The sequence below is a fragment of the Coenobita brevimanus genome, chromosome 94 (assembly GCF_032717465.1).
Source record: "Coenobita brevimanus isolate Jiangsu-jjx chromosome 94, ASM3271746v2, whole genome shotgun sequence".
In the NCBI taxonomy this organism is placed as follows: domain Eukaryota; kingdom Metazoa; phylum Arthropoda; class Malacostraca; order Decapoda; family Coenobitidae; genus Coenobita; species Coenobita brevimanus.
The window spans coordinates 20126102-20152034 of NC_137047.1; the positions used below are offsets into that span (position 1 = coordinate 20126102).

A 25933-nucleotide genomic window follows, 5' to 3' on the forward strand; every position below is an offset into this window, starting at 1 on the left:
ATATTTTGTCAAACATGTCATCTACCATTACCTATCTCTTTCTGGTTAAAAATTTCAAGACCTTTAAATGGTTTTATTTACCTTTGGAGATTCATCACTCTCCAAGGGCTAGAGATAGTGTTTATTAACCTCTTAAGTACTGTGGAACTCTTCCAACCTGAATATAATCATCTAGATTTAGCAAGAATATAAAGTAATATAAAAATATGTCACTGGGCTCAAGGAGTTGATGACTGGTATTTGTGCTATGTAGTATGTTTTTGTTTTCGTTTTTGAAGGCTCCAACATGTTTGCATGTGTCAGCTGTGGTCACCTGATGGTGGCTCTCCATGCTGCTTGATCTATGGCAGCCTCCCTTTCAGTCCCTTAACCCTGAGGTCACACTTAATGACCTCTTCCCACGTTTTTTTCGGTCTACCCCTTGCAACCCCATCCCCAGTATTAACGCATCTCACTTTCTGCACCCAATTATCATCCCCCATCATCTCTACATGCCCAGATCACCTCAGTCTACCTCTCCTAATCACAACACCAATACACTCCAGTCCTGTCCTACCTCTCACCTCTTCCATCATAAACTCAGCCCCCCCAGGTCTTACACTCTGGAACACCCTGCACAACATTGTCATTTCTGAACGTCTGAGCCAACGAATATTCTCTTCCTTTACTGCCCAGGGCTCACTACCATACAGCATTACACTCCTAACACATGCTGTATACAAAGATCGCATAATATGTAGGGAAAGCCCTCTCAATGTCAGGAGAGGCAACAGCTTCTTCAACTTCTTCCAACCACTTCTCACCCTAGCCACAGAGTTAGCTCAAGCCCCACCTCCAGCACATAATATGTCTCCCAAATAACAAAACTCTTCCATACACTCAAAAGACTTAACAGCAAGTTCAATCCTTTCACACCTGACAATTTCCACCTGCTCTCCCCGACACACTGAACACATAAAATCAGCATTATCTCGCAGTCTACCTCTAATACCACTACATCCCTTATGCACCCACTTATCACAAACACCGCACAAGATGGAATTACTTCCCATGCCGTTGTGGCAAACTGCACCATGGCCACTCTCCCTCCTCTTTGACAGTACTGCCACCAACCCTAGATATCATCACTTGTTTTATCTGCATTTACTCTTAAGCCCTTGTGCCCCATACCATCTCTCCACTTCCTAAATCTTTCCTCTGTCTCCCTTACATTCTCTGTAATCAACAGTATGGTATATGTAAACATAATTAGGATTGTGTGATGTAGCCAAGATTCCAGAAGTATGAATAACTGTGACCCATTTCACAGGGCGTGCTGTTAACAGCTCTCCCACTCCTGAACCTTTTCTTCTCTTGTATCTGGATCCCACTTTACATCCTTAGGTGGGAAAAATTATCACAACAATGATGACTGGTCTCTGTCAGTAGACTGGCAAGTTCATACCACAATACAGTGGGCTCGCATAGTACGCGAGAGATTGGGCGGTGCACGCGCTCGCGCACTGGGAATTCAAGTACTAGGAATACATAATCTTATGGGAATAATTACATATGGGCAGTACCCCCTCATACCTGGACATTTTTTGGCCCTTAGAGACATAATAAAGGTCATATGTTTCAGACACTGTACAGTAATCACTCTAATATCCGGACGCCCAATAACCGAACATCCCCACTACCCGGACCTTATCGTCCTGGGATCCAACATTCCCAAAATGGTTCGAAAACCCAAAAAAATAAAAAAAATAAATCGATTTTTTGCCGTCCGTAATTTGAACTTGCCGCGCACGCCGCGGGAGAGCATTGTTTTGGTTCGTCATTCCTCCGACGTCCAATAGAGCGCCGCTGCATCCTCCCCACTTCCCGCCTGTCTCTCACCGCGACTGGACCTACGCTCTTCGCAATGGCTGCCCATGTGCTCGCTTTGTGGTGGTGCTGTACTTGCTGCAAGGCCTCCTGCTGCTCTCGGCCCTCCTCTTAGTGTGTGTGATGATGGCCCCGCCACCTGAGAAAAGGAAGAGAGTGGTGTTGACTCTGGAAAAGAAGAGGGAGATATTGGAGAAAGCTGATGCGGGTTGGTCTTCTTCCCGCATTCTCCACGAGTATAACCTGGCCCGGTCGACTTTGTTCGATATCAAACGTTCCTGAGACAAACTCATGCAGTACACGGTTGACTTCTCGTCGAGAAGCAAACACAACGTGGAAAGGAAGGTTATGTTTACCCCCAAGTTTGCAGAAATCGACCGATCCACGTTGATTTGGTACCGACAGCAACGTGCAGCTGGTGTGATGGTACATGGAATGGAGCTGAAGGCTGCTGCTGAGAAGTTTGCAAGGCTTCACGACGCCCTAGACTTCAAGGCATCCGAGGGTTGGCTCTTCGCGTTCAAGTTGCGACATGGCCTAACTAACCGTAAAGCACATGGCGATGCATTAGACGCTAACGAGGATGGAGTTGACGAGTTTCGGCACAAGGTGAAAGGCTTGATTGACAGGGAGGGCCTCACTCTCGGTCAAGTCTATAACGCAGACGAAACTGGCCTATTCTATCGCTCGCTGCCAACGAACACTCTAGTCGAGGAGACGGAGAAGCGTGTACCTGGCCGCAAGCTTTCTAAGGAACGGATATCTGCTTTGTGTTGTGCCAGTGCTAACGGCATGCACCGGCTTAAGCCCGTTGTTGTTGGCCGTGCAAAGCAGCCTCGGTGCCTTCGTGGGGTGATGGATGTCCTTCCTGTCGTATGGTACCATTCTTTGAAAGCATGGTTCACAGCTGTGATTTTCAAAGACTGGTTTCACCGTCATTTCGTCAAGGAGGTCATCCAGTACCAGACGAAGACACTGGGAATCCCTCGCGACCAGGTAAAGGCTCTCCTTCTGCTCGACAATGCACCTGCCCACACGTGCGACAAGGACTTGGTTGCTGAGAATGGCCGTATTAGGTGCATGTTTCTGCCACCTAATACGACTGCTCTCATTCAACCCATGGACCAAGGAGTGATTGTGGCAACAAAGCGCCTGTACCGTCGGAAGTTCCTGGACAAGGTGATGGTTGTTCTCGAGGACGAGGACGAGCGCAGGGAAGGACGTGACACTCGAGGCAAGCGGACTTTGGAAAACCTTCGCTGCTACATCAAGTCTGTGCTGTACAACTGGGCTAGTGCATGGAAGGAAGTCCCTGTGAAAACTCTTGAAAATGGTTGGTCTCATCTGCTTCTCGGAACAGATGTGGAGTACGATTTTCTGGGCTTTGACGTGGATGACTTCCATGCACGGCTACGTACGCACAGCAACGTTGTTGATGTGGACGATGTACGTGAGTGGTTGGACGACGACGAGGGCGATCCTGGGTATCAGACGTTGTCTGATATCGAGATCGCGTCTTCGGTTGCTGGTGTCAGTCCCGAACTTGAAGATTCCGATGATGAAGGCGACGATGATGCGGACTCCTCTCAGCAGGACACTACTCCAGCCATCCCCAAGCTGAGCGCACTCCGGGAACATCTAGAGTTCATCCTAGACTACCTGGAACACCCGGACTGCGACAGGGAGATGGGGCCCTTGGGACTCGTGGAGGAAGTGCGTGCTTTCAGGCAGCGCATCATCAATCGCCAGAATCATCAGTCCTTGCGTCAGTCAGCGATTGACAGTTTTTTCAGGCCCGTGACCCCCGCTGTGCCAAGCCCTGGCTCCACTCCATTGCCTCCCCAAGACAGGCCCTCATGCTCCGAGCCACAGCCCAGCACATCAGCTACAGTGGAGTCACCGCTCGACGTGAGTTTGCGGCATTCCTCAGAGTCTTCTGCAGTCGGTACACCATCACCACGACCCAGCGATGCACCCCTTGGTCGCCTGCCAGTGATACTCTCGGACTCTGACAGTGAATAAACAGCAAGAACTTCTCCACTAGACCACACGGGAATTTTGAGTGTTGTGCAGTGAAAAAAACGGTGTGTTGTGTTAAGGTTTTCAAAATGAGAGAAAAGACTCAGTGGAAACAAAATTTAACGTAAATAACCTTCTTTGTTTTGGCTTTGGAAAATAAAAAAAATTGGGAAAAGTTAATGTTGCAACACTAAATTATACTGGAACATTATTTGGACTAAAATGAACACTGTGAAGAGAACGGACTTCTGTGTGTTATTGACTAAGTTCAGTGCAAGACTTCAGAAAGAGTGTACTGCAAGTGCTTCAGGAAATCGTTCTTACTGTCAGAGTCCGAGAGGAGGCGGTTATCCATCGAGCTGGCCAGGGACTTGCTGTAAGTAGCCAGAATGTTTCATACTGTACTTTTTTCCATACTATACTTACCAGAATGTTTCATACTGTACTTTTTTCCATACTATACTTACCTCATGCATGTGCAGTAGGAATGTGTTTTTCTGAGTTAGGCTAGGTTAGGGTCCATAAGTACCAGAATGTTTATTAATGTATGAACATACTTCTAAACCCTCATTTTATGTTTCTTTTGCATTTATTTCAGTCATTTATGTGCCTTATTGATGTGATTTGGGTGTTAAATAAGTGCTATGCATGTCCAGAGGGAGTTGTATAGGTGTTTCTCTGAGTTAGGGTCCATAAGTACAAGTCCATAAGCTGGGGCCCAATATCCGGACGAAACCAATAACCGAACCTACCGATGGCTCTATTACTCCGGATATTGGAGTGATTACTGTACTAAAGCTATAGCTACAATAACAAAAATATGGGTAGTCACCTTAACAACAGTAGACAACAGGCCTGATGACCTTAAATAACAGGGGTTCCGAGGCGCGGCAACACTTACAGCGCTGCACTCCCCACCGCACCAACACTTCCCTCCACAGACTCCTCTTGATCACCTTCCCCAGGAGCATCCAAGTCACTCACTTCGGCTATAAACCCTTCAAAGTCGATGCTGACACATCTGACATTGCATCCTCTTCATCCTCAACAGGATCAGGAGCAGACGATGTTGATGGTTCCGCTATTTCACCAACTTGAGCCCGCTGTGTGTAGCTTGTTATGAGCGTCTGTCTTCTCCTGTTTATTTCTTCCCTGTGCCTGTCTGTGTAGAAACGGAAGAGTTTGTCGATACCAACCAGAAGTTCCTCCGTTCTTAGGTTGCTCACTTCCTGTGCCTTCACCTCTTCCTTAAGCTTATCCACGGCAGCAAGGATCTTGCTAATGTTTGACATACACAGCTCAGTCCTGCCTTCCATCTCACTAGGTTGCTCAACTTGACTCTGTCTGGCGTCGGGCTCGGCGTCAGCCTCGTCTATCCGTTGCAACATTTCCTCGGGAGGTTGTTCCTCAGTAGCAGAGTGCACTTCTTGTATGTCCGCCAATGTAACATCCTCGAAACCTGGTACAGCTTGTGCTGCTGTCAATGTTGCTGCCTCAGCATCGGCCAGTGGTTGAATGGCCGTCTCCTGGGTGATGCACAGGTGAGGCACGAGCATTCCCCATGCATGGTTCACCGTTGCAGGTGTAATCTGGTGCCAGGCTTGAAGGAGAAATTCAACTGCGTCCTTCACCGTAAAGTTACGCTAAAATGCCTCAACAGTCATGGCATCTGTGGTAGGTCGGGATAGAGGTGCTGGTGGAGATGGAACGGGAGCAGATGCCTCATCAAGGTCTTCGTTGTGATCTTCTTGTAGGGCATGAAGCTCCTCTTGTGTGTCGGTCTTCCTGCGTAGGTAGTCGTACACTTCCTTATGGTAGAAATGCTTCACTGTGGCGATTAGTTCTTGATCGAGTGGCTGCATTAGTGACGTTGTGCGGGGCGGCAGAAACACAACACGACAATCCTTGTGTAGATCTTCCAGGTATGGAGGGTGACTTGGTGCGTTATCAAGCACAAGGAGCATCTTAAATGGAATGCCCAGTTCCCGACACTTGGCTCTCGCATCAGGGACACACCGCCTCGTTAACCAGTCTGCCATAATGTTCCCGGTCATCCAACCATTTACGGACTTATACCAATACATGCCACTTGCATCCATGTTCGTGAGGTTTTTGTAGCACCTTGCATGTGAAGCTGTGTGTACAACAACTGGCCTCATCTTGTGGCTCCCAGACAGGTTTACAGCAAACATTACCGTCATCTTACACTTCTGGAGCTTGCGACCAGGGGCTTGTTTCTGTCTTTTAGCAATGTAAGTTGATTTTGGCATGGCCTTGTAATATAAGGACGTTTCATCGATGTTGTAGATCTGGTCCTTGGTGTACTGTCCCTCTTCAATAATCGTTTTAAATATTGCAGGATAGTCTCTCGCGGCCAGCTCATCAGCAGAGGGACGTTCACCAGACAATTTTACGTAACGGAGTTCCTTGCGCTTGAGAAAACGGCCCAGCCATCCAACCGATGCCCTGAACAGTTTTTCCACTTTTAACCTTCGAGATGCAGCCTTGTAAAAGAGCTGGGCTTGGTTCCGAATAAATCTTCCATTGAGTGGAACACCTTCCTTTTCTTTCCGCATTATGAAGGTGGCAAGATAGCGCTCCATTAATATCATAGCACGATTTCCCACCCACGAACGGCCGTCTAGGTCAGAGGCACCATACGTCTTCACTACAGCCTTTATGGCTTCACGGTTCTTCCACACAGTTCTCACTGTAGATTCAGCCAGTCCCAGGGTTCTCCCGATAGCCGTGTTTCCTTGACCCTCCGCCTTCATCTTAATTATCTTTAACTTGGTGGCGTGCGTCAGAAGTTTCTTTACTCTTGGGGTTGGAGCCATGGTGCAGCAAAGTACAGGCAGCACAAAAAACACCACACGTTGTACACGACAGGTTAGCTGTAGAGAGCGGATTCGCACAGTGCACGAGCTGGGACTGTTATGGCGCGCCTGCTCCCCTGTACCCCAAGCTGCGCAGTAGAATGCCTGGGAATTTCTGCGCATCAACATGACGACACGTGACGCGCTCTGTGAGGGGTGGTCGCGCGCTAGTAGAAAATGGCATTTTTGAGCCACTCCTTGCCTCTGCCTCGCGTTCTGTGCAATAAACTTGCGCATTAAAGGGTTTTTGGTTATGATTTTTGGTCACTCGTGCACAAGGCGAATCGTGCACCGCGGTGACGCGCACTGTGCAAGCCCACTGTATTTCTGAGTAAATAGGTAGTTCATGTAATTTTTTAGTACAACAGGGAGGAAAATAATCTTTTTAAAATACCACAAGTTATCATAGTCATATAAAGGAGGAAATTCTCTGTACCTTTACTGTTTATGAAGCAATCAGTCCTTTCAATGTATTGATATACTTTTAATTTTGTTCTTGCTACTGACAGATAATTTATTCAATTTAAAAGACTTTTCAAACTAAAGGGGCTAGATACAGCCTTAAATAAACATTTCACTACTGCAGTTGAACTGAACAGTTGAACAAAACCATCTGGTGATGGTATGGACATGGTTAAACACATCAGGTTGAAATGGCTATTATAACTAGGTGCTTTCCCCTTTATGGGACACTTCTCTCATCTTCATACTGAGATCAAGTGTGGCCATTAGCTCCATTGCTCTCATACAATTTTAGATGCCTGGAAGTATAAGTGAAGGTGCTCTCTGAGGACCAAATTCCAAAGGGTGGTTGAGGTTTACTACTTATATAATGCCAGTAGAGAACAAGCAACTGGTCGCTTTTGTCTTAATGTCTGGACTGAGTAGCCTCGCCAAGAACATCTATGCTACTGATGAGGCAATCCTGGACTGGTTGATGGAAGACTAAGTCTAACCTGGGTGTCATGAAGCGGCTCTGGTCCAACATCCCTAGTGGGTATGGAATCTGGGTCATGTGTTAGGCACAAGGGTCGGCGGGATCCAGCACGGCCCAACTCCCCTCCACAACCACCTCCTCCTCCCACTGTAGATAGTGAGTCATCTGGGCCACTCACCTCTCCTGATCTCAGACTTACCACATCCTCAGAGGAGACAGAACCCCTGCAATATACAATGCAGACTTTTATAACAAGACATGTTATGAAGCATAACACTCTGGACAACAAGAGCACAGTAAAACCTCACTATATCTGACTAATGATGAAAGAAGTGAACTTCCACTATATTACACATTTTTCCAGTACTGCATCAGATGACGGCTCAGCATACAGGGAAAAAGTCTGACACTTCTAGGTATTCGACATTATACAGTTAGCATACTAAAACAACACTAGAAGCCAGAAATACTATGCAGCTAATAATACACAGAAAAAATGTAGCACAATAATGATGCTTCTTTGCTTCCTACTCTTTCAAACAAATATCTAAGTCTAAACTTTGTTTTGCCATGATACAGTATATGCAGATTACAGTAATTCACAGTAAAACCAAAACACTAAATGACACAAAAAGAGGAATGTTAGGACAAACAAATTTTCATTAAGTTCTGTGAATCGGGGTGGTGGCATCATGGATGAACAAATACAATATACATACTGGTACATATACCTGTACACACACACACACACACACACACACACACACACACACACACACACACACACTCATTACTAACAAAGACTCTTGCAGGGAGCTACAAGAAGAATCAAATAAACTTCATGAGTGGAGCAACAGATGGAAAATGGAATTCAATGTGGACAAATTGTAATTAAGTTTGGAAAAAGTGGAAAAAGACCAGACTGGGATTCTATGCTAGGAAGTTCAACCCCACACATAGCCATATAAATGGAGATGGTACGAAACATGCACACACTGCTTGCTAATATGAGAATAACATTCACATACATAAATGAAGAAATGCTGAGAAAGATAATAACATCATTCATCAGACCAACCCTGGATTATGCATCAGTGGTCTGGAATCCTCATCTCAAAAAACACATAGATAAGATTGAAAAAGTACAAAGGGCTGCTGCAAGATGGATACCAAGCTTAAAGGATCTAAGTTACGAAGAAAGACTAGAAAAACTGAACCTATCAACATTACATGAAACAAGGAAAAGACGAGACATAATTATGCTATACAAATGCATCTCAGGGAAAGACAAAATAGACATCAATGAGTATATAACCTATGGGGCAGCATCAGCATGTGGACACTGCAAAAAACTACATAAAAAGAGAGATGACAAAGACGTAAGGAAATTCAGTTTCCCAAATAGGGCAACTGATCAGTGGAATGCACTACTGAATGAAATAGCGTGTGCCAAAACCATTCATAAATTTAAGGACAGGTATGATAAAATGTTTAAATCACGGGACAGTACAAGTCTGACTCATTCCTGGAGAGATACAATTATGTAAGACCACACACACACACACACACACACACACACACACACACACACACACACACACACACACACACACACACACACACACTGGGTGTTCCAGGAGGAAAAGGCAAAACTTTTGAACATGATAGATAAGGACAATCTGAGCAAAAAATGCTATAAGAACATTGGTGAAAAATCTTAAACATTATGGAACTACAAATGTTAGTGTCCTTATAGATGAATTATGAAAGGGTCCATTTTCATGAGGAGGAAAAGGCAAAACTTTTGAAGATGACAGATAAGGACAATCTGAACAAAAAATGCTATAAGAACAATGGTGAAAAATCTTAAACATTATGGAACTACAAATGTTAGTGTCCTTATAGATGAATTAAGAGAGGGTCCATTTTCACCCATAAGGTCATTACTAACTACATATTCGTAATGACTGAAATCTGATTCCATGCTCTGATAATATATATGGGCATACCCTGGTTTAACGATGCAACTGGTTAAGTAAAAACCCATCGCTAGGTGGGGTATCGTATCTTGCGGTAAATTTAATATGTAAAGTATAGGGATGCATTTTTGAGCCTTGGGTTTCCCCCCAACCAAGTCCTAAACCCATCCAAATGAGTCCAAAAACAAGTTTCTAGTTAACTTAAACCCCCAGGTAGCTTTAAAACATGCTTAATTACGCCAAATAGCAGTTTATAACTCACATAAACCTAAAAATAAAATCTGAAATTTGTTAAAAATAAGTCTGGAAAAAATCAAACTTAGTAAACTGTGTCCCAAAATGACAATGTTCACCCCACCTATGACTGGAACGAATTACTGTAATCTATGTCTAAAAACAGTTTATAAATCAACCTTACACAAAACTGAAGTCTAAAACATCATCAAAATCAGTTAAAAACAAAACAAAACCCATCATTATACCAGGGTTTGGCCATCGTTCAACGGGGTGGGGTAGTATTTCTACCCCGATAGGTATGCTGAGGTATCGCATCATGGGGTATCGTATCTCGGGGTCTCCCTGTCATATATATATATATATATATATATATATATATATATATATATATGGTGTGGAGAGGTATATGAGAGAGGGGGGTGTGAGTTGGGAGCAGGGGAGTGAAATGGCGGGGGACAGGGCGACTTGGAGGCGATATGTTTGTGGCCACCCCAAACGGGATTGAGGCGTCTGGCAATAGATAGATAGATAGATAGATAGATATATATATATATATATATATCTATCTCTATCTATTGCCAGACGCCTCCACCCCGCTCAGGGTGGCCGCAAACAAATCACCTTCACGTCGCCCTGTCCCCCGCCATTTCACTGCCCCGCTCCCAACTCACATTCCCCTCTCTCATATACCTCTCCACCCCATCCCTCCATCTCATCCTCGGCCTCCCCCTCCCTCTTCCCCCCTCCACCTCACTCATATACACTTTCTTCGTCAGTCTTTCACCCTCCATCCTCTCTACATGGCCAAACCACCTCAGTGTATTCCTCATAACACTTCCTATCACATCCACATCCACACCACAATGCTCCTTTATATTCTCATTTGTCAGCCTGTCTCTCCATGTGACTCCACAGGCTCCTCTTAAATAACTCATTTCCACTGCTCTCACTCTTGACTTGTGTCCTTCCAGCAACGTCCAAGCTTCACTTCCATATGTTAGAGTTGGTATCACAATACTGTCATGTAGTAACTTTTTCACTTCCATGCTCACTTCCCTGTTTCTTATCACTGCTTTCAAGGAACCAGCAACCTTTCTTCCCTGCTGTACCCTTTCAAGCACTTCACCCTCCAAACCTCCATCCTTACTCATCACACTACCCAAGTACTTAAATGTACGAAGGGTGATCAGAAAGTAATGACAGTTCGTGCTATAACATGAAAACCTTGAATGATGGGAGGTAGGGGAGCAAGGAGAGTGCAGAGTTGCCTGTCCTTACGAGTTTGAACTTGTCGCCGTATGCCTGACTTTTCTTGTTTTATTGTTGTGAGTGAATGCTTCACTCTTGTTTTTGCTCTCTGGCCAGAAACATGGATTACTCGAAAGAAACCTGCAGGTTCTACATTTTTACGAGGTGGAAACTGGGAAAGAAAGCAACAGATTCGAGGGGAATTATTACAAGTTTATCCAGACACTACTCCTTCCCTGGAAACTGTTTCCCGCTGGATTCGTGCTTTCACAGCAGGAAAAACTGAATTGAAAGATGAACAACGCTCTGGACGCCCCCGGACATCCGTGACCGAAGCAACAACTGTCCGTGCACGGTCCATCATTGACGAGGATCCAACTGTAACTCTTAGGTTCTTAGCCTTGGAGCTTGATATCAGTTATGGGAGTGCATATGACATCGTGCATGAACAATTACACCTGAGGAAGAAGTGTTGACGATGGATACCCCATTTGTTGACTGATGAGCAAAAGGCTGAACGGGTGAGGATTTGTCGTGTCTGGCTTGCTGAATTTGAACCAAATGGTCCAAAACGGTTCTCAGATGTTGCTACTGGAGATGAGTGTTGGATTTCATTCTTCACAACCCGTGACAAGCAGTCAAACATGGTGTGGTTGGGCGATGAAGACCCTCGACCTCAGATTTTGAAGGAAGGATTTCGCAGCCGGAAGCGCCTTTTCACCATCTTTTTCAATTCTCAAGGACCAATATGCGTGGATGTGATGCCTGAAAAGTCCACTATCACAGCCCAATACTACACAGACCAGGTCCTTCCACAAGTCTTGGAACACAAGGCCAACACCGCACCAACCCGCCGTCGGTCTCGCCTTTTGCTGCACCACGACAATGCTGCACCCCACAAAGCTCGCCTCACTATGCAGTACCTGGAACAACAAGGTATAACTCTGCTCCCCCACCCACCCTACTCCCCTGACCTGGCTCCCTGTGACTTTTGGTTGTTTCCAAAAATTAAATCTGCCATCGCTGGGAAGCAATTTCATCGCATCCAAGACTTGGCACGGACCGTCAATTCAGAACTCCGAAGTATACCGTCTTCAGAGTACCACGCTTGCTTCATGAAGTGCAGAAAGAGAATGGAACGCTGCATAGAGGTTGGAGGGGAGTACTTTGAAGGAATGTGAGTCATAGTTTGATAGTTCTTCATGCTAATAAAAGTTTATGGACTCACTGTCATTTCTTTCTAATCACCCCTCACATTTTCCAATTCCTCACCATCCAACCTCGCTGTACATTCACTGACTTCACCTCTCTCAAAGACCATCACTTTACTCTTCCCTACATATATATATATATATATATATATATATAGTCAAGTCGCATATGGCATGGTTTTCTATGACATGGCAAGGTGCCAGACACTCCAAAAAACGAACCATGCGCATAAACTACCCATGGCGTGGGCGTGGCAAGGTTTGAAATGGACGGGCAAATTCCCTGGCAGGGCGCTCCTGTTTGTAAAAGAAGATAGTGACAACTTCAGCTCCATACTACAAGTGCTCCAACTGTGAACTTCTTTCTCTCTTATGAGGAGGTTAAACTTCAACAAATTCATTGTGATAAGTAATGAAACATTAAAGATTCTTTGGGTACTGTGACTAGTTTATAGGTTTGTTCGTAAAACCGCTATGGACGGGCTGGTGACGAAGCATCTATCTCTGAGCTAAGACAAAATATAATGCCTCCCATCACCATCATCACATATATATGCATGATTATTAACCCCTTAAGTCCTAATCGCATCAACTGATGTGATTTGAGTTTTATGCCAAAATGCCTAATCACATCAACTGAACCTGGCCTGTAAAAAACTGTGGACAGCTTGCTCCACCCCGATTATGACGTACATGGCTTCAGGCCAATGAGAACTCGTCCCTGATGTGGTGTGAGGGGGGACTGGACCAACCAAGGTAGTGGGGGGGCACCCCCCTCTCGGCCAAATCCATGCCACCCTCTACTCCACTCCCTCACGCCCTCCTTGTCCCCCATCACTCTCCCACCCCTTCACGCAACTGCATCTCTCCTCAACAACCTGTGTCCCTTTCCACCCTCTCTTGCCCCTCCTCCTTCCCTGCTAACCTCATCCCCCCCCCCAAACCCCACCCCATCTCTCCTTCCTTGTCCCTCACTACCCTTCCAACCCCCAACAGGCCACCAAGTGTCAGGCCTGATGTACGTACCTGTTTTATGTTACTTCTACTTCTTCCCAAATTTTTACACCTCACTCTGTTCATTTCTCACTTCGTACCTACCAGTTGCTGAACGTAAGTCATTGGAGAATGCTGTATGTTGTATTACATACGACGCATCTTATTTATTTATTTATTTTTTTTCATTCTCCCTACCTGCCCAGATTAGCGCCTCTGAGTAGTGTCCATCTGTGTTAGTTTTTGAAAGACTATGTGGCCTTGTAGGGCAACTCCCTGCACCTGTTTCATCTCCCCACACATACAAATACATCTGTTTTCATGGCTGGTGTGATAAATTCCAATGAAATGGAGAGTTTCCATGAGAGAATTTGGTTGTTGCCGAAACTGTAATGATAAGTGCGATGAAGTGTAATGATAATGTGATATTTGTAATGGTGTGATAAATGTGTAACGAGAAGTTGGGAGAGTAAAAAGAGAAATCAGAAACAAATGAATATAGCATCAGTGGTCCCCATACCTAGCATAAACCCAAACTGCATCTCATCAACATTCACTCTTTCTCTAATCATACCTTCTAAAACTGTCTCCATTACCTTCATTATCTGATCTAAAAGCTTTATACCTCTATAATTTCCTCTTTCCAGGGCATCACCCTTCCCTTTATACACATTTACATTTACACTCTTCAGCCAACCATCTGGGACAACACACTCATAAATAATCCTATTTATCAGGTCAGTGACTAAACTCACCCCTATATCGCCTGAGGCCTTCAACATTTCGGCAGTCAACCCAGACACACCTGCTGCCTTCCCCACCCTCATCCTGCCTATTGCCTCACTCACAGTAGCAGTATCAATCAAAGGCCAAGGGCCAGACACTGGATCTGCTAGCTCCAAACCTTCCCTGTCCCAGTCAAACTCCTCATTCAACAACCGGTTATAATGCTCTCTCCATGCATCTTTAATATCCTCACTGTTCACCACTACTCTTCCTTCATCATTCTTCACACACTGCTCACCTATAATATCCCGATTATCCCTCTACACTTGACCTGCCACCCTAAATATCATATTTTTCCTTTCCCCATGATTTAGGTTATCAAGTAATAGTGTCTGTGGCTCAGACTTTGCCCTGTATACCTCTCTTCTAACCCTCCGCTTGGCAGCCAAATATATATATATATATATATATATATATATATATATATATATATATATATATATATATATACTGCCACATGCCATAATCTTATAAGGGGTGGCCAGTTGACTCTGAGCTATTTGTTTTACAGGGAGGGGCACTAACCCTTTATCAACCCACTAGTTGACACGAAGGGAGCACGTATGGTTTGTTTATATGGTATATATATATATATCCATTCATCCATCATCCAACCCTACGTTGCCCCATGAGGAACGTAGGAGCCCGCAGCTAGGCAAGTTGGTCCTGACATTTAAGATGAGAGTGACCAGCCTCACTCATCCCTTAGTGGCATTATGTGAGCAATCAAGATTGGAGGGCCTTAATTACCCACTAAACCATCAGACGCCATAATTTGGTTATATGGTTATTACCCTGCGTAGTAAATGGTTTCCTGGTGAACATGAAACCATTTGGCTTGTTACTCAATGTAGAGTCACCCTTAGACAGAAGGAAGAGGAAATTTATGAAAGAAAGAAAGACTGAAGAGGAAAGAAAGATATAAGGAAGGAAGAAGGGAATGAGCAGGCTCCCAAGCAGCACTACATCGAGTGAGTGGATGATGAATGCCCCCACCTACCAAAAGAATGGCAAAATTTCATGTAAATACAAATACCATATGAGTGCAACTTAAATCAGTTCCTAACTTTTACAATGTCATATATCTGAATTATCACAAAAAGAGCCATTGTAACTCAAAGGTTTACTGTACCTGAGTATGTGTGAAGCATAAAGGTCTGAAAGTGCAGGTGGCAAACTCTTCCTGTTGTTGATGCTGTTATGGTGGCCATCTGTGGTTGTTCTACTGGTGTCTCCATCCTCATGGGATGGAGAAGGAGGCAAATTTGGGGAGGATCGTCGTGTTTCTGAGCCAGAATCTAGGGAGTCATTAGCCTGAGAGGAGGAACCTAGTGAGGAGGAGTCTGGACTCTCCCCACCACCTTCTTCACGACCACGGGACCTTGACCGACCACTCTGACGGACCACAGGAAGTATAAATATAGTATTATGACCATGCAGCTGGTACTGTGTACAAACAGTATGAAATGTGCTGAGAAAGAGCACACAATGAGACAGCAAATTACAGCTAGAGACTTGATGGACTGTAACTGAGGTATGCACACAAACTTATCACAATGGCTGAGGATAATCACATTTTATGGCCGGCTGATACAGGAATGAAGGGATACACAGTAGATGATAAATAGACAGATAAAGAGTAACTTGAAAGGGAGACAGATATGATGCTCGTGTCCTAGGTGTAACTCACCCTAGGCACTTTGTTGATGAGTTCAGTGCCAGCTCGTCTCACTCGCCTTACCAAGTTGGATCCGAACCCTTTCCTGAGGAAAGAGGATATTCGTGGTTAACACCAATACCAATTCAGAGATGCAAGTTTCATGTCCTCATTGTTTATTACAGTATTCTTTATCAAAACAGAAGCTGTACCAACCACTTTATGGATAGATGAAAACACTTATTTTCAGGACTAATCCCACTATTCACAAGCATTAGCCCTATGCTGTGCTGAAAAGCATGTCATTAACTGCCATTCTTTTATACCTGTTTCCCAAAAACACTCATGCTGGGAAGATTTAAACATGATTCCTGATCTCCTTCCAGATATGAAGCAGTGAAGGAATTTCCAGTTACAATCACTACCCTCCAGTGTTGCATGGATGCTTGCAACACTGATGGACAGTCGGGGGTGCTACACACCTGAGCTAAGACAAGGAAGGGGGAGGCTTCTGGTTCTGACTCCAATCATTTTATAGTACAGTACTGACTTACAGTATACACACACACACACTTAACCAACATCAAACATGGCCAAAAATGTAAACAATGAGGGACTCGAATTTCAAGGATTTGATACAAATACAAATGTCATGGACCTGGTTAAAACATTACTTATGAGGATTAGTGAACTTAAAAAGAAAGTAGAGAATCTAGTGATAAAGGATGTGTCTGAGAATAAGGATACTACCATACAGAGTCTGATCCAATCCAATGAAACAGCGAATGATGAGATTAGAAATTTGAAGCGTGAAAATGTTGAATTGAGGAGGAAACTAGAAGAGAGTACTAATAAAACAGAGAAGGTGAGTAGTGTATTAGAAGAGCATAAGGCAAAGTGGGCTCACATAGAAGAAGAACAGAAAGAAGTGGTCAGCTAAAGAGAGATCATCCAGGAAGAAAGGGAAATGAACAAGAAAAAAATGGAAGAAAATGTAGTGAAAATACTGAAGAAAAAAGAGAAAATAGTGAGAGAAACTGTAGAAAGGAACAGATGTGTGGTGGTATTTGGAAACAGGGAAGAGGAAGAAAAGGTTAGGTTCGTAAGACTCGAGAGAGACATGAACCTGATGACAGGAATATTAGGCAAGATTGACCCCGAAGGAGACAAGTGGGTAAAAGAAATTGAGGAAGTATGGAGGATAGGGCCTATAAGAAAGGGGAAACAAGACCAATGAGAGTCAAGTTTACATCAGAAAGTGTAATAAATGAGATACTTAAAGTGACCTGGAAATTAAGCAAAGAGGCAGGGATGGAAAATATTATAAAAAGAAAAGATCTGAATCAAGAAGAAAGAGAAGTTTTAAAATCATTACAGGAAGAAGTAAAGGAAAAAAATTATAAGAGGACAGAGGAAGAATATAATACTTTTTTTTGGAGAGTATTGGATATGAAAGTAAGGAAGTGGTATTTAAGGAAATAGAAGTGAAGGAAACTAAGAGGGATGGCTGTGAAAGATCAGAAGTTGAGGAAGTGGTACGGACAGAGAGTAGGAGAGAAGAGGGTATTAAAAACGTCAAAAATAATCTGAAGGTGATACATACTAATGTTGATAGTTTCATATCGACAAGGATCGAAATTAACGATTTCTTGAGAGAACATGAACCTGATGTCATGTGCTTTGTAGAGACCAAATTAAGAGAAGATATTGATGTTCATTTGGGAGATGGTAAATACAAACTGTGGAGAAAAGACAGAAAAGAAAAAAAAGGGAGGAGGAGTGATGATAGCAGTGAAGAACAACATAAATGTAGATACTGTGGAAATGGGAGAAGGCAGGGCTGAAGTGTTATATATGAAATTAGAAACTGGAGAGAATGTTAAGAGAGATATGGTGGTAGTGTATGTTCCCCCAAAGACGAAAGCATGGAAGGATGACGAATACCATGAGATGTTGTGAGATATGGCTAGCTATTTGCAAAAAATAACTGAGAAACGCAATAATATAATTTTGGTGGGTGACTTTAACTGTAAAGAGGTGAACTGGGAGGAATGGTACTCGGGAGGCGGCGAGGATTCGTGGGGCACTACGTTATTAAATATAATAATGAATAATGTGATGACGCAATGGGTCAAAGAAGAGACACGGTTTCGAGGTGAGGACACACCAGCAAGGTTAGATTTACTGTTCAACAAAGAACCCGATGTAATAGAATCATTGAAATATCTCTGTCCTTTCGGAAAAAGTGATCATGTGGTCACTGAGTTCCAGATGTTAATAGGGAACGTCGAGCCAAGAGACGAGCTTCATAGACAGGGAAGATACAACTTTGGGAAAGCAAATTTTACAGAACTGAGAAACTTTTTTGAAAATGCGGATTGAAGAAAATTCAGAGAAACAAGAGAGATACAGAGGAAGTGGGATATCTTTCTAGACCTCTATAATTTGGGAGTGGAAAAATTTGTACCAAGAGTAAGAGGGAAAGAAAACAAGAAAAAGGAGTGGTTTAATAGAAGGTGTATGATAGCAAAGAAAGAGAGAGATAAGGCATGGAACAATTGGAGAAAGAGAGGTAACAACAGAACAACGGAAGAATATAAAAGAACAAGAAATGAATACACAAGAATACGTAGAGAAGAAGGAAGGAATTTTGAAAAAGGTATAATAGACAAATGCAAGGATGAACCCAAACTGTTTTATAGATTTGTTAATGGCAAACTGAAACAAAAGGAAGGAATCACCAAACTGAAAGTAGAAGGAGAGGTCTTTAAGCATGCGGCAATGCAAGCAGAAATAATGAACAAACGTTTCCAGTCAGTTTTGACTAAAGAAAAGGAGCTTGTGGAAGGGGAGGGAGTGATTAGAAATGTTCCGGTGATAAAAGATATAAAAGTGGAGGTACAGGAAGTGTATAAATTACTGGAACCTCAAGATGTAAGGAAAGTCCCAGGACCTGATGGAATTTCTAACTGGGTACTGAAGGAATGCAGAGAACAACTGGCGGATAAAATTCACAGTTTAATCGTATGCTCACTGGAAGAGGGGAAAGTGCCACAAGAATGGAAGAAGGCAAATGTGGTACCAATTTACAAGGGAGGAAACAGGGAAGAACCCCTGAATTATAGACCAGTGTCTCTAACCAGCATGGTCGCATAATTGTGTGAGAGAATCCTGAAAGACAGATGGATAAAATATCTGGAAGAGATGAATATTTTGGCTGAATGTCAGTTTGGATTCAGAAGTGGAAGGTCATGTGTTTCTAACTTGTTGAGCTTTTACTCAAGAGCGATTGACGTGGTACAGGAGAGAGATGGTTGGGTGGATTGTGTGTACTTAGACTTAGAGAAGGCCTTTGACAAGGTACCTCATAAGAGACTAATGTGGAAACTAGAATATATAGGAGGACTGAAGGGGAAACTTCTGGAATGGATGAGAGACTTTTTAAGAGACAGACAAATGAGGACAGTAATAAAGGATAGGATGTCTGGATGGAGGGAAGTAACAAGCGGAGTCCCTCAAGGCTCGGTGTTGGCGCCAGTAATGTTCCTGATTTACGTAAATGATATGGTAGATGGGGTGAACAGTTATGCAAGTCTGTTTGCTGATGATGTAAAGATCTTGAGGAAGGTAGAGGTTGAGAAGGATTGTAAAATACTGCAGGAGGATTTGGATAGGATACACAATTGGAGCCGGACGTGGGAAATGAAATTTAATGTAAAGAAATGTAAAATATTGGAAATGAGTAAAAGTACCAGGAGGCCATCACTGAATTATTTGTTGGGTAATGAATTAATCACAAAAAGGAGAGAAGAGAAAGATTTGGGAGTGCTGGTCCAAGATAGTTTGTCACCTGAAAAGCACATTAACAAGATAGTTGGAGAGACTTATAAACTCTTGACTAACATAAGAGTAGCATTTCATTATATGGATGAGGAGATGATGAAAAAATTGATAGTGGCCATGATCCGCCCCAGGTTAGAATATGCAGTGGTAGTGTGGTCCCCACACAAAAAGAAAGATATAAACAAGATTGAGAGAATACAAAGTACAGCAACCAAGATGGTCCCCAGTCTGACAGACCTGTCATACAGAGAGAGGCTGGAAAAACTGGATTTGCCTTCCTTAGAGGAAAGGAGAAAGAGGGGAGACATGATTGCAGTGTTCAGGACCATGGTGGGAGTAGATGAAATTGACAAAGAAGATCTGTTTGTATGGGATAAGAGAGCAACAAGAGGACACGGAATGAAATTGAAAAAGTCAAGCTGCTTGAAGGATATCAAGAAATATAGCTTTCCTTACAGAAGTATAGATTTATGGAATAGCCTGGACAAAGAGATCGTCCAGTCTAAAAGCTTAAATGAGTTTAAAGCTAAATTTGACTTATTGAGAAACAGGGATGGAAACCCACGAGCATAGTACATTCCGTGTATATCACAATTAGGTATATTAGGTAAATACAGTATCTCCATCCATCCATCCATCATCCACTCCTACATTGCCCCATGAGGAGCATAGGAGCCCGGGGCTAGGCAGTTGGTCCTGACATATAAGATTAGAGTGACCAGCCTCACTCATCCCAGAGTGGCATTACATGAGCAATCAACCCCAACCACCCCATGGATATAAACCTTCACCGGCTCAATTTGACTGGAGCGCAATAATTACCCACTAAACCACCAGGCACCTTTTTATATATATATATATATATATATATATACAGTATATATATATACACGTAGGTGCGGGCGCTCACCATCCACTCACTGGATGTAGTGCTGCTCTCGGGTGTCTGCCCTTTCCTCTCCTCCATTCTTCTTTCCTTCCATCCTCTTCTGAGTTTCTTTCCTTCATTCTTTCCTCGTCCTTCTGCCTAAGGGGGACTTTACACTCCCTCTTCTGTCTTTCATTCCTTCATTCTTTCCTCTTCCTACTGCCTGTGGGTGGCTCTACACTGAGTGACAAGACAAATGGTTTCCTGTACACCAGGAAACCATTTACTACGCTGGGTGGTAACTATACTATATAACGAAATTTTGGCGCCTGATGGTTTAGTGAGTAATTACGGTGCTCCAATCGGATTGAGCTGGTGAGGGTTTGTATCCAAGGGATGGTTGGGGTTTATTGCTCACGTAATGCCACTCAGGGATGAGTGAGGCTGGTCACTGTCACCTTAAATATCAGGACCAACTTGCCTAGCCCCGAGCTCCTACACTCCTCATGGGGCAATGTAGGATTGGGTGATGAATGAATGAAATGAAATATATATACCGGTATATACGGTACATATATATATATATAAGTAATCCCTCCAATATCCAACGTAATAGAGCCATAGGCAGGTCCGGATAGTGATCCTGTCCAGATATTGGGCCCCAGCTCATGGACCCTAAATCAGAGAAACACCTATACAACTCCCTCTGGACATGCATAGCATCTATTTAAGACCCAAATCACACCAATAAGGTACATAAAAGACTGAAATAAATGCAAAAGAAGCATAAAATGAGGTTTTTGAGGTACTGTAGGTTCATACAATATTCAACATTCTGGGTACTTACAAGTCCCTGGCTCCTGGACTGGTACTTATGGACCCTAACCTACCCTAACTCAGAAAAACACCTTCCTACTGCACATGCATAGCTCCTAACACCCTATTCACACCAATAAAGGACATTAAAGAGTGAAATCAGGTGTTTGAGGTAAGTATAGTATGGAAAAAAGTACAGTATGAAACATTCTGCCTACTTACAGCAAGTCCATGGCCATCTTGATGAATAACCGCCTCCTCTCGGACTCTGACAGTAAGAAGGATTTCCTGAAGCACTTGCTGTACACTGTTCATGAAGTCTTGCACTAAACTTAGTCAATCGCACTCAGAAGTCCGTTCTCTTCACAGTGCGCACTCGTCTAACTTATGCTCCATTGTAACTTACTAAGTGTTGCACTCTGCACTTTAACATTTCCCACTCTTCTAATCATTTTCTAAAGCAAAAACAAACAAGTCTACGTTAAATTTAGTTCAAAAATTGTCTTTTCACTCACAACTGTAAATTCATAACACAACGCACTGTTTTTTTCACTGCACACCACTGTAAATTCCTGTGTGGTCTAGTGGAGAAGTTCTTGCTGTTTAATCACTGTCAGAGTCTGAGAGTATCACTGGCAGGTGACCTAGGGGTGCGTCGCTGGGTCGTGGTGATGGCGTACCCACTGCAGACGACTCTGAAGATAGACGCAAACTCACGTCGAGCGGTGATTCCACCGTGGCTGATGTGCTGGGCTGTGGCTCGAAGCATGAGGGCCTGTCTTGGGGAGGCAACGGAGTGGAGTCAGGGCTGGGCACAGTGGGGGTCACAGGCCTGAAAAAACTGTCAATCGTTGACTGACGCAAGGAACGACGATTCTGACGATTGATGATGCGCTGCCTGAAAGCATGCACTTCCTCCACAAGTCCCAAGGGCCCCATCTCCCTGTCACAGTCAGGGTGTTCCAGGTAGTCGAGAACGAACTCTAGGTGTTCCCGGAGTGCGCTCAGCTTGGGGATGGCTGGAGTAGTGTCATGCTGAGAGGAGTCCGTATCATCATCGCCGTCCTCGTTGGAATCTTCAAGCTGGGTACTGACACCTGTAACTGAAGCTGCGATCTCAATTTCAGACAATGTCTGATATCCAGGATCGCCCTCGTCGTCATCCAACCACTCACGCACATCGTCCACATCAACATCGTCGCCATGCATACGTAGACGTGCATGGAAGTCATCCACGTCAAAACCTAGGAAATCATACTCCACATCCGTTCCGAGAAGCAGACGAGACCAACCATTTTCTAGAGTCTTGACAGGGACTTCCTTCCATGCACTGCCCCAGTTGTAGATTGCAGACTTGATGTTGTAGCGGCAAAGGTTTTCCAAAGTCCGCTGGCCTCGTGTGTCCCGTCCCTCCCTGCGCTCGTCCTCGTCCTCGAGAACAACCATCACCTCGTCCAGGAACTTCCTTCAGTATAGGCGCTTTGTTGCCACGATCACTCCTTGGTCCATTGGTTGGATGAGAGCAGTCGTATTAGGTGGCAGAAACATGCACCTAATCCGGCCATTCTCAACCACCAAGTCCTTGTCGCACGGGTGGGCATGTGCACTGTCGAGGAGAAGGAGGGCCTTTACCTGGTCACGAGGGATTCCCAGTGTCATCGTCTGGTGATATATGACCTCCTTGAGGAAGTGACAGTGAAACCAGTCTTTGAAGATCTGGGCTGTAAACCATGCCTTCAAAGAATGGTACCAGATGACAGGAAGGACATCCATCACCCCACGAAGACACCAAGGTTGCTTTGCACAGCCAACAATAACGGGCTTAAGCCGGTGTATGCTGTTAGCACTGGCAGAACACAAAGCAGATATCCGTTGCTTGGAGAGCTTGCGGCCAGGTACACGCTTCTTCGTCTCCTCGGCTAGAGTGTTCGTTGGCAAAGAACAATAGAATAAACCAGTTTTGTCAGCATTGTAGACTTAACCGAAAATGAGGCCCTCCCTGTCGATCAAGCCCTTCACCTTGTGCCAAGACTCGTCAACTCCATCCTCGTTAGCGTCCAAAGCTTCGCCATGAGCTTTACGGTTGGTAAGGCCATGCCGTAACTTGAACGTGAAGAGCCAACCCGATGCCTTGAAGTCTAGGGCGTCATGAAGCCTGGCGAACTTCTCAGCAGCAGCCTTCAGCTCCATACCACGTACCATCACACCAGCAGCACGTTGCAGTCGATACCAAATCAACCTGGAGCGGTCGATTTCTGCAAACTTGGGAGTAAACATAACCTTCCTCTCCACGTTGCGTTTGCTTCTCGACGAGAAGTCAGCCGTGTACTGCATGAGTTTGTCTCAGGATCTCTTGATATCGAACAAAGTAGATCGGGCCAGGTTGAAATCACGGAGGATGCGGGAAGAAGACCACCTCGCATCTACTTTCTCCAATATCTCCCGTTTCTTCTCCAGAGTCAACACCACTCTCTTCCTCTTCTCAGGCGGCGGGGCCATCATCACACACATTAATAAGAGGCACGAGAGCAGCAGGAGTGCCTGCAGCAGGTAAGGCACCACCACAAAAGCGAGCAAGTGGGCAGCAATGACGACGAGCATGCACTCGCGGCGAGAGACAGGCGGAAAGTGGGGAGGATGCAGGGACACTCTATCGGATGTCGGAGGAATGACGCACCACAACAAATCTGTCCCACGCCCCACGCATCAAGGTCAAATTACGGGCAGGAATTTTTTTTTTTTTTTTTCGAATTTTTTGCGGTTTTCGGACCATTTTGGGAATATTGGATCCTGGGACAGTTATGTCGGTTAGTGGGGATGTTCGGATATTGGGCATTCAGATATTAGAGGGATTACACATATATATATATATATATTCGTCCACAAATGTATATCTTCACATGTACATTTTGCCCGTGACTGGAATATCACTTCTTGAGTTTAATATGACAAATGTTGGTTGTAAACTGATATTTCAAAATTCACGTGGTGGATTTTCAATCACGGATGCGCTACAAAGTCGCTGGACTGTCTCTCAATTGTCTAGCAACAGTCCAGTAAGAAAGTAGCAGAAATGTCTAGCGACCATCTCGCAACAGTCTCTAGACAATCCAGAGACAAAGTTGCCTTGTCTCCAGTGTGTCTCTGGATTGATGCCCGTCTGTATCTGGATTGTCTTGCAACAGTCGAGATACATAGTCGCTCGACTGTCTCTAGACTTTGTACCTCAGTGTGTACAAGGCTTAATAATAATGATAATAATAAAAATATAAAAACTGGGAAACTATTCTATCTATCAATAGCCCGACGCCCTAATCCCGCAAAGGGTGGCCGCAGACAAAACGCCTCCAAGTCACTCTGTCACCCACCATTTGACTCCCCTCCCCCCAACTCACCCCCCCCTCCCTCATATACCTCTGAACTCCATCCCTCCACCTCATCCTCGGTCTACCCCTCCCTCTCCCTCCCTCCACCTCACCCACATACACCCTCTTAGTCAGTCTTTCATTCTCCATCCTCTCCACATGTCCAAACCACCTCAGTGTATTTCTCCTAATCTTTTCAACCACATCCACATCTACCCCACAACGTTCCTTCACTTCTTCATTCGTCAACCTGTCCCTCCATGTCACTCCACATGCTCCTCTCAAGTAACTCATTTCCGCTGCTCTCACTCTTGACTTGTTCCCCTCTTGCAAGGTCCATGCCTCGCTTCCATACGTCAGGGTAGGGATCACAATACCATCATGCAGTGACTTCTTAACTTCCATACTCACCTCCCTATTTCTCATCACTGCTTTCAGTGTGCCAACAACCTTCCTTCCCTGCTGTACCCTTTCACGTACTTCATCCCCCAAAGTTCCATCCTTACTCATCACACTACCCAAGTACTTGAATGCACTCACATTCTCCATATCCTCACCATCCAACCTCACTGCACACTCTGTGACTTCATTCCTCTCAAACACCATAACTTTACTTTTGTTTACATTAACTTTCAGCTTCCTCCTCCTACACACTGTCCCAAATTCAATCACCAAACCTTGCAACTCCCATTCATCTTCACTCAACAATACTGTATCATCAGCAAACAGCAACACCGGAAGCTTCCAAATCTCACCCTCATTCATTAGGGCCACCCCCACATCCACTGCCCTACCTTGTACCTCCTTTACGACCCCATCCATATATATATTGAACAGCCATGGAGACATTACACACCCCTGTTTCAGTCCCACATTGAGATCAAAGAACTCACTCAGCTCACCATCCACTCGCACCGTAGCCCTAGCTCCCTCGTACATACTCTTCACAGAACTCAACAATTTCCCCTCCACTCCATATATTCTTAATACCTTCCACATACCTTTCCTATCTATTCTGTCATAAGCTTTCTCCTAGTCCATGAAGGCAGCGTACACTTTCCTTCCCTTCTCTAGATACTTCTCCACTAAACATCTTAGAACAAATATCTGATCTACACACCCTTTTCCCTTCCTAAATCCCCCTTGTTCTTCTCCAACTAGCTCCTCTGTCATATGCCTAACCCTATCAATGAGTATTCTACCATATATTTTACCAGTCACACTAAGGAGGC

General features: G+C 44.3%; 1 protein-coding gene across 1 annotated transcript in view; it reads right to left on the bottom strand.

Moving 5' to 3' along the window:
- Girdin (protein girdin) overlaps positions 1-25933 on the bottom strand; it is an 818609-nt gene that overhangs the window by 57954 nt on the left and 734722 nt on the right. The window contains exons 30-32 of the mRNA XM_080282575.1: positions 15843-15915; positions 15285-15547; positions 7718-7922 (exon numbers count right to left, since the gene is read on the bottom strand). Coding sequence (XP_080138701.1) covers positions 7718-7922; positions 15285-15547; positions 15843-15915 — 541 coding nt within the window. The remainder of the gene's footprint in view (positions 1-7717; positions 7923-15284; positions 15548-15842; positions 15916-25933) is intronic.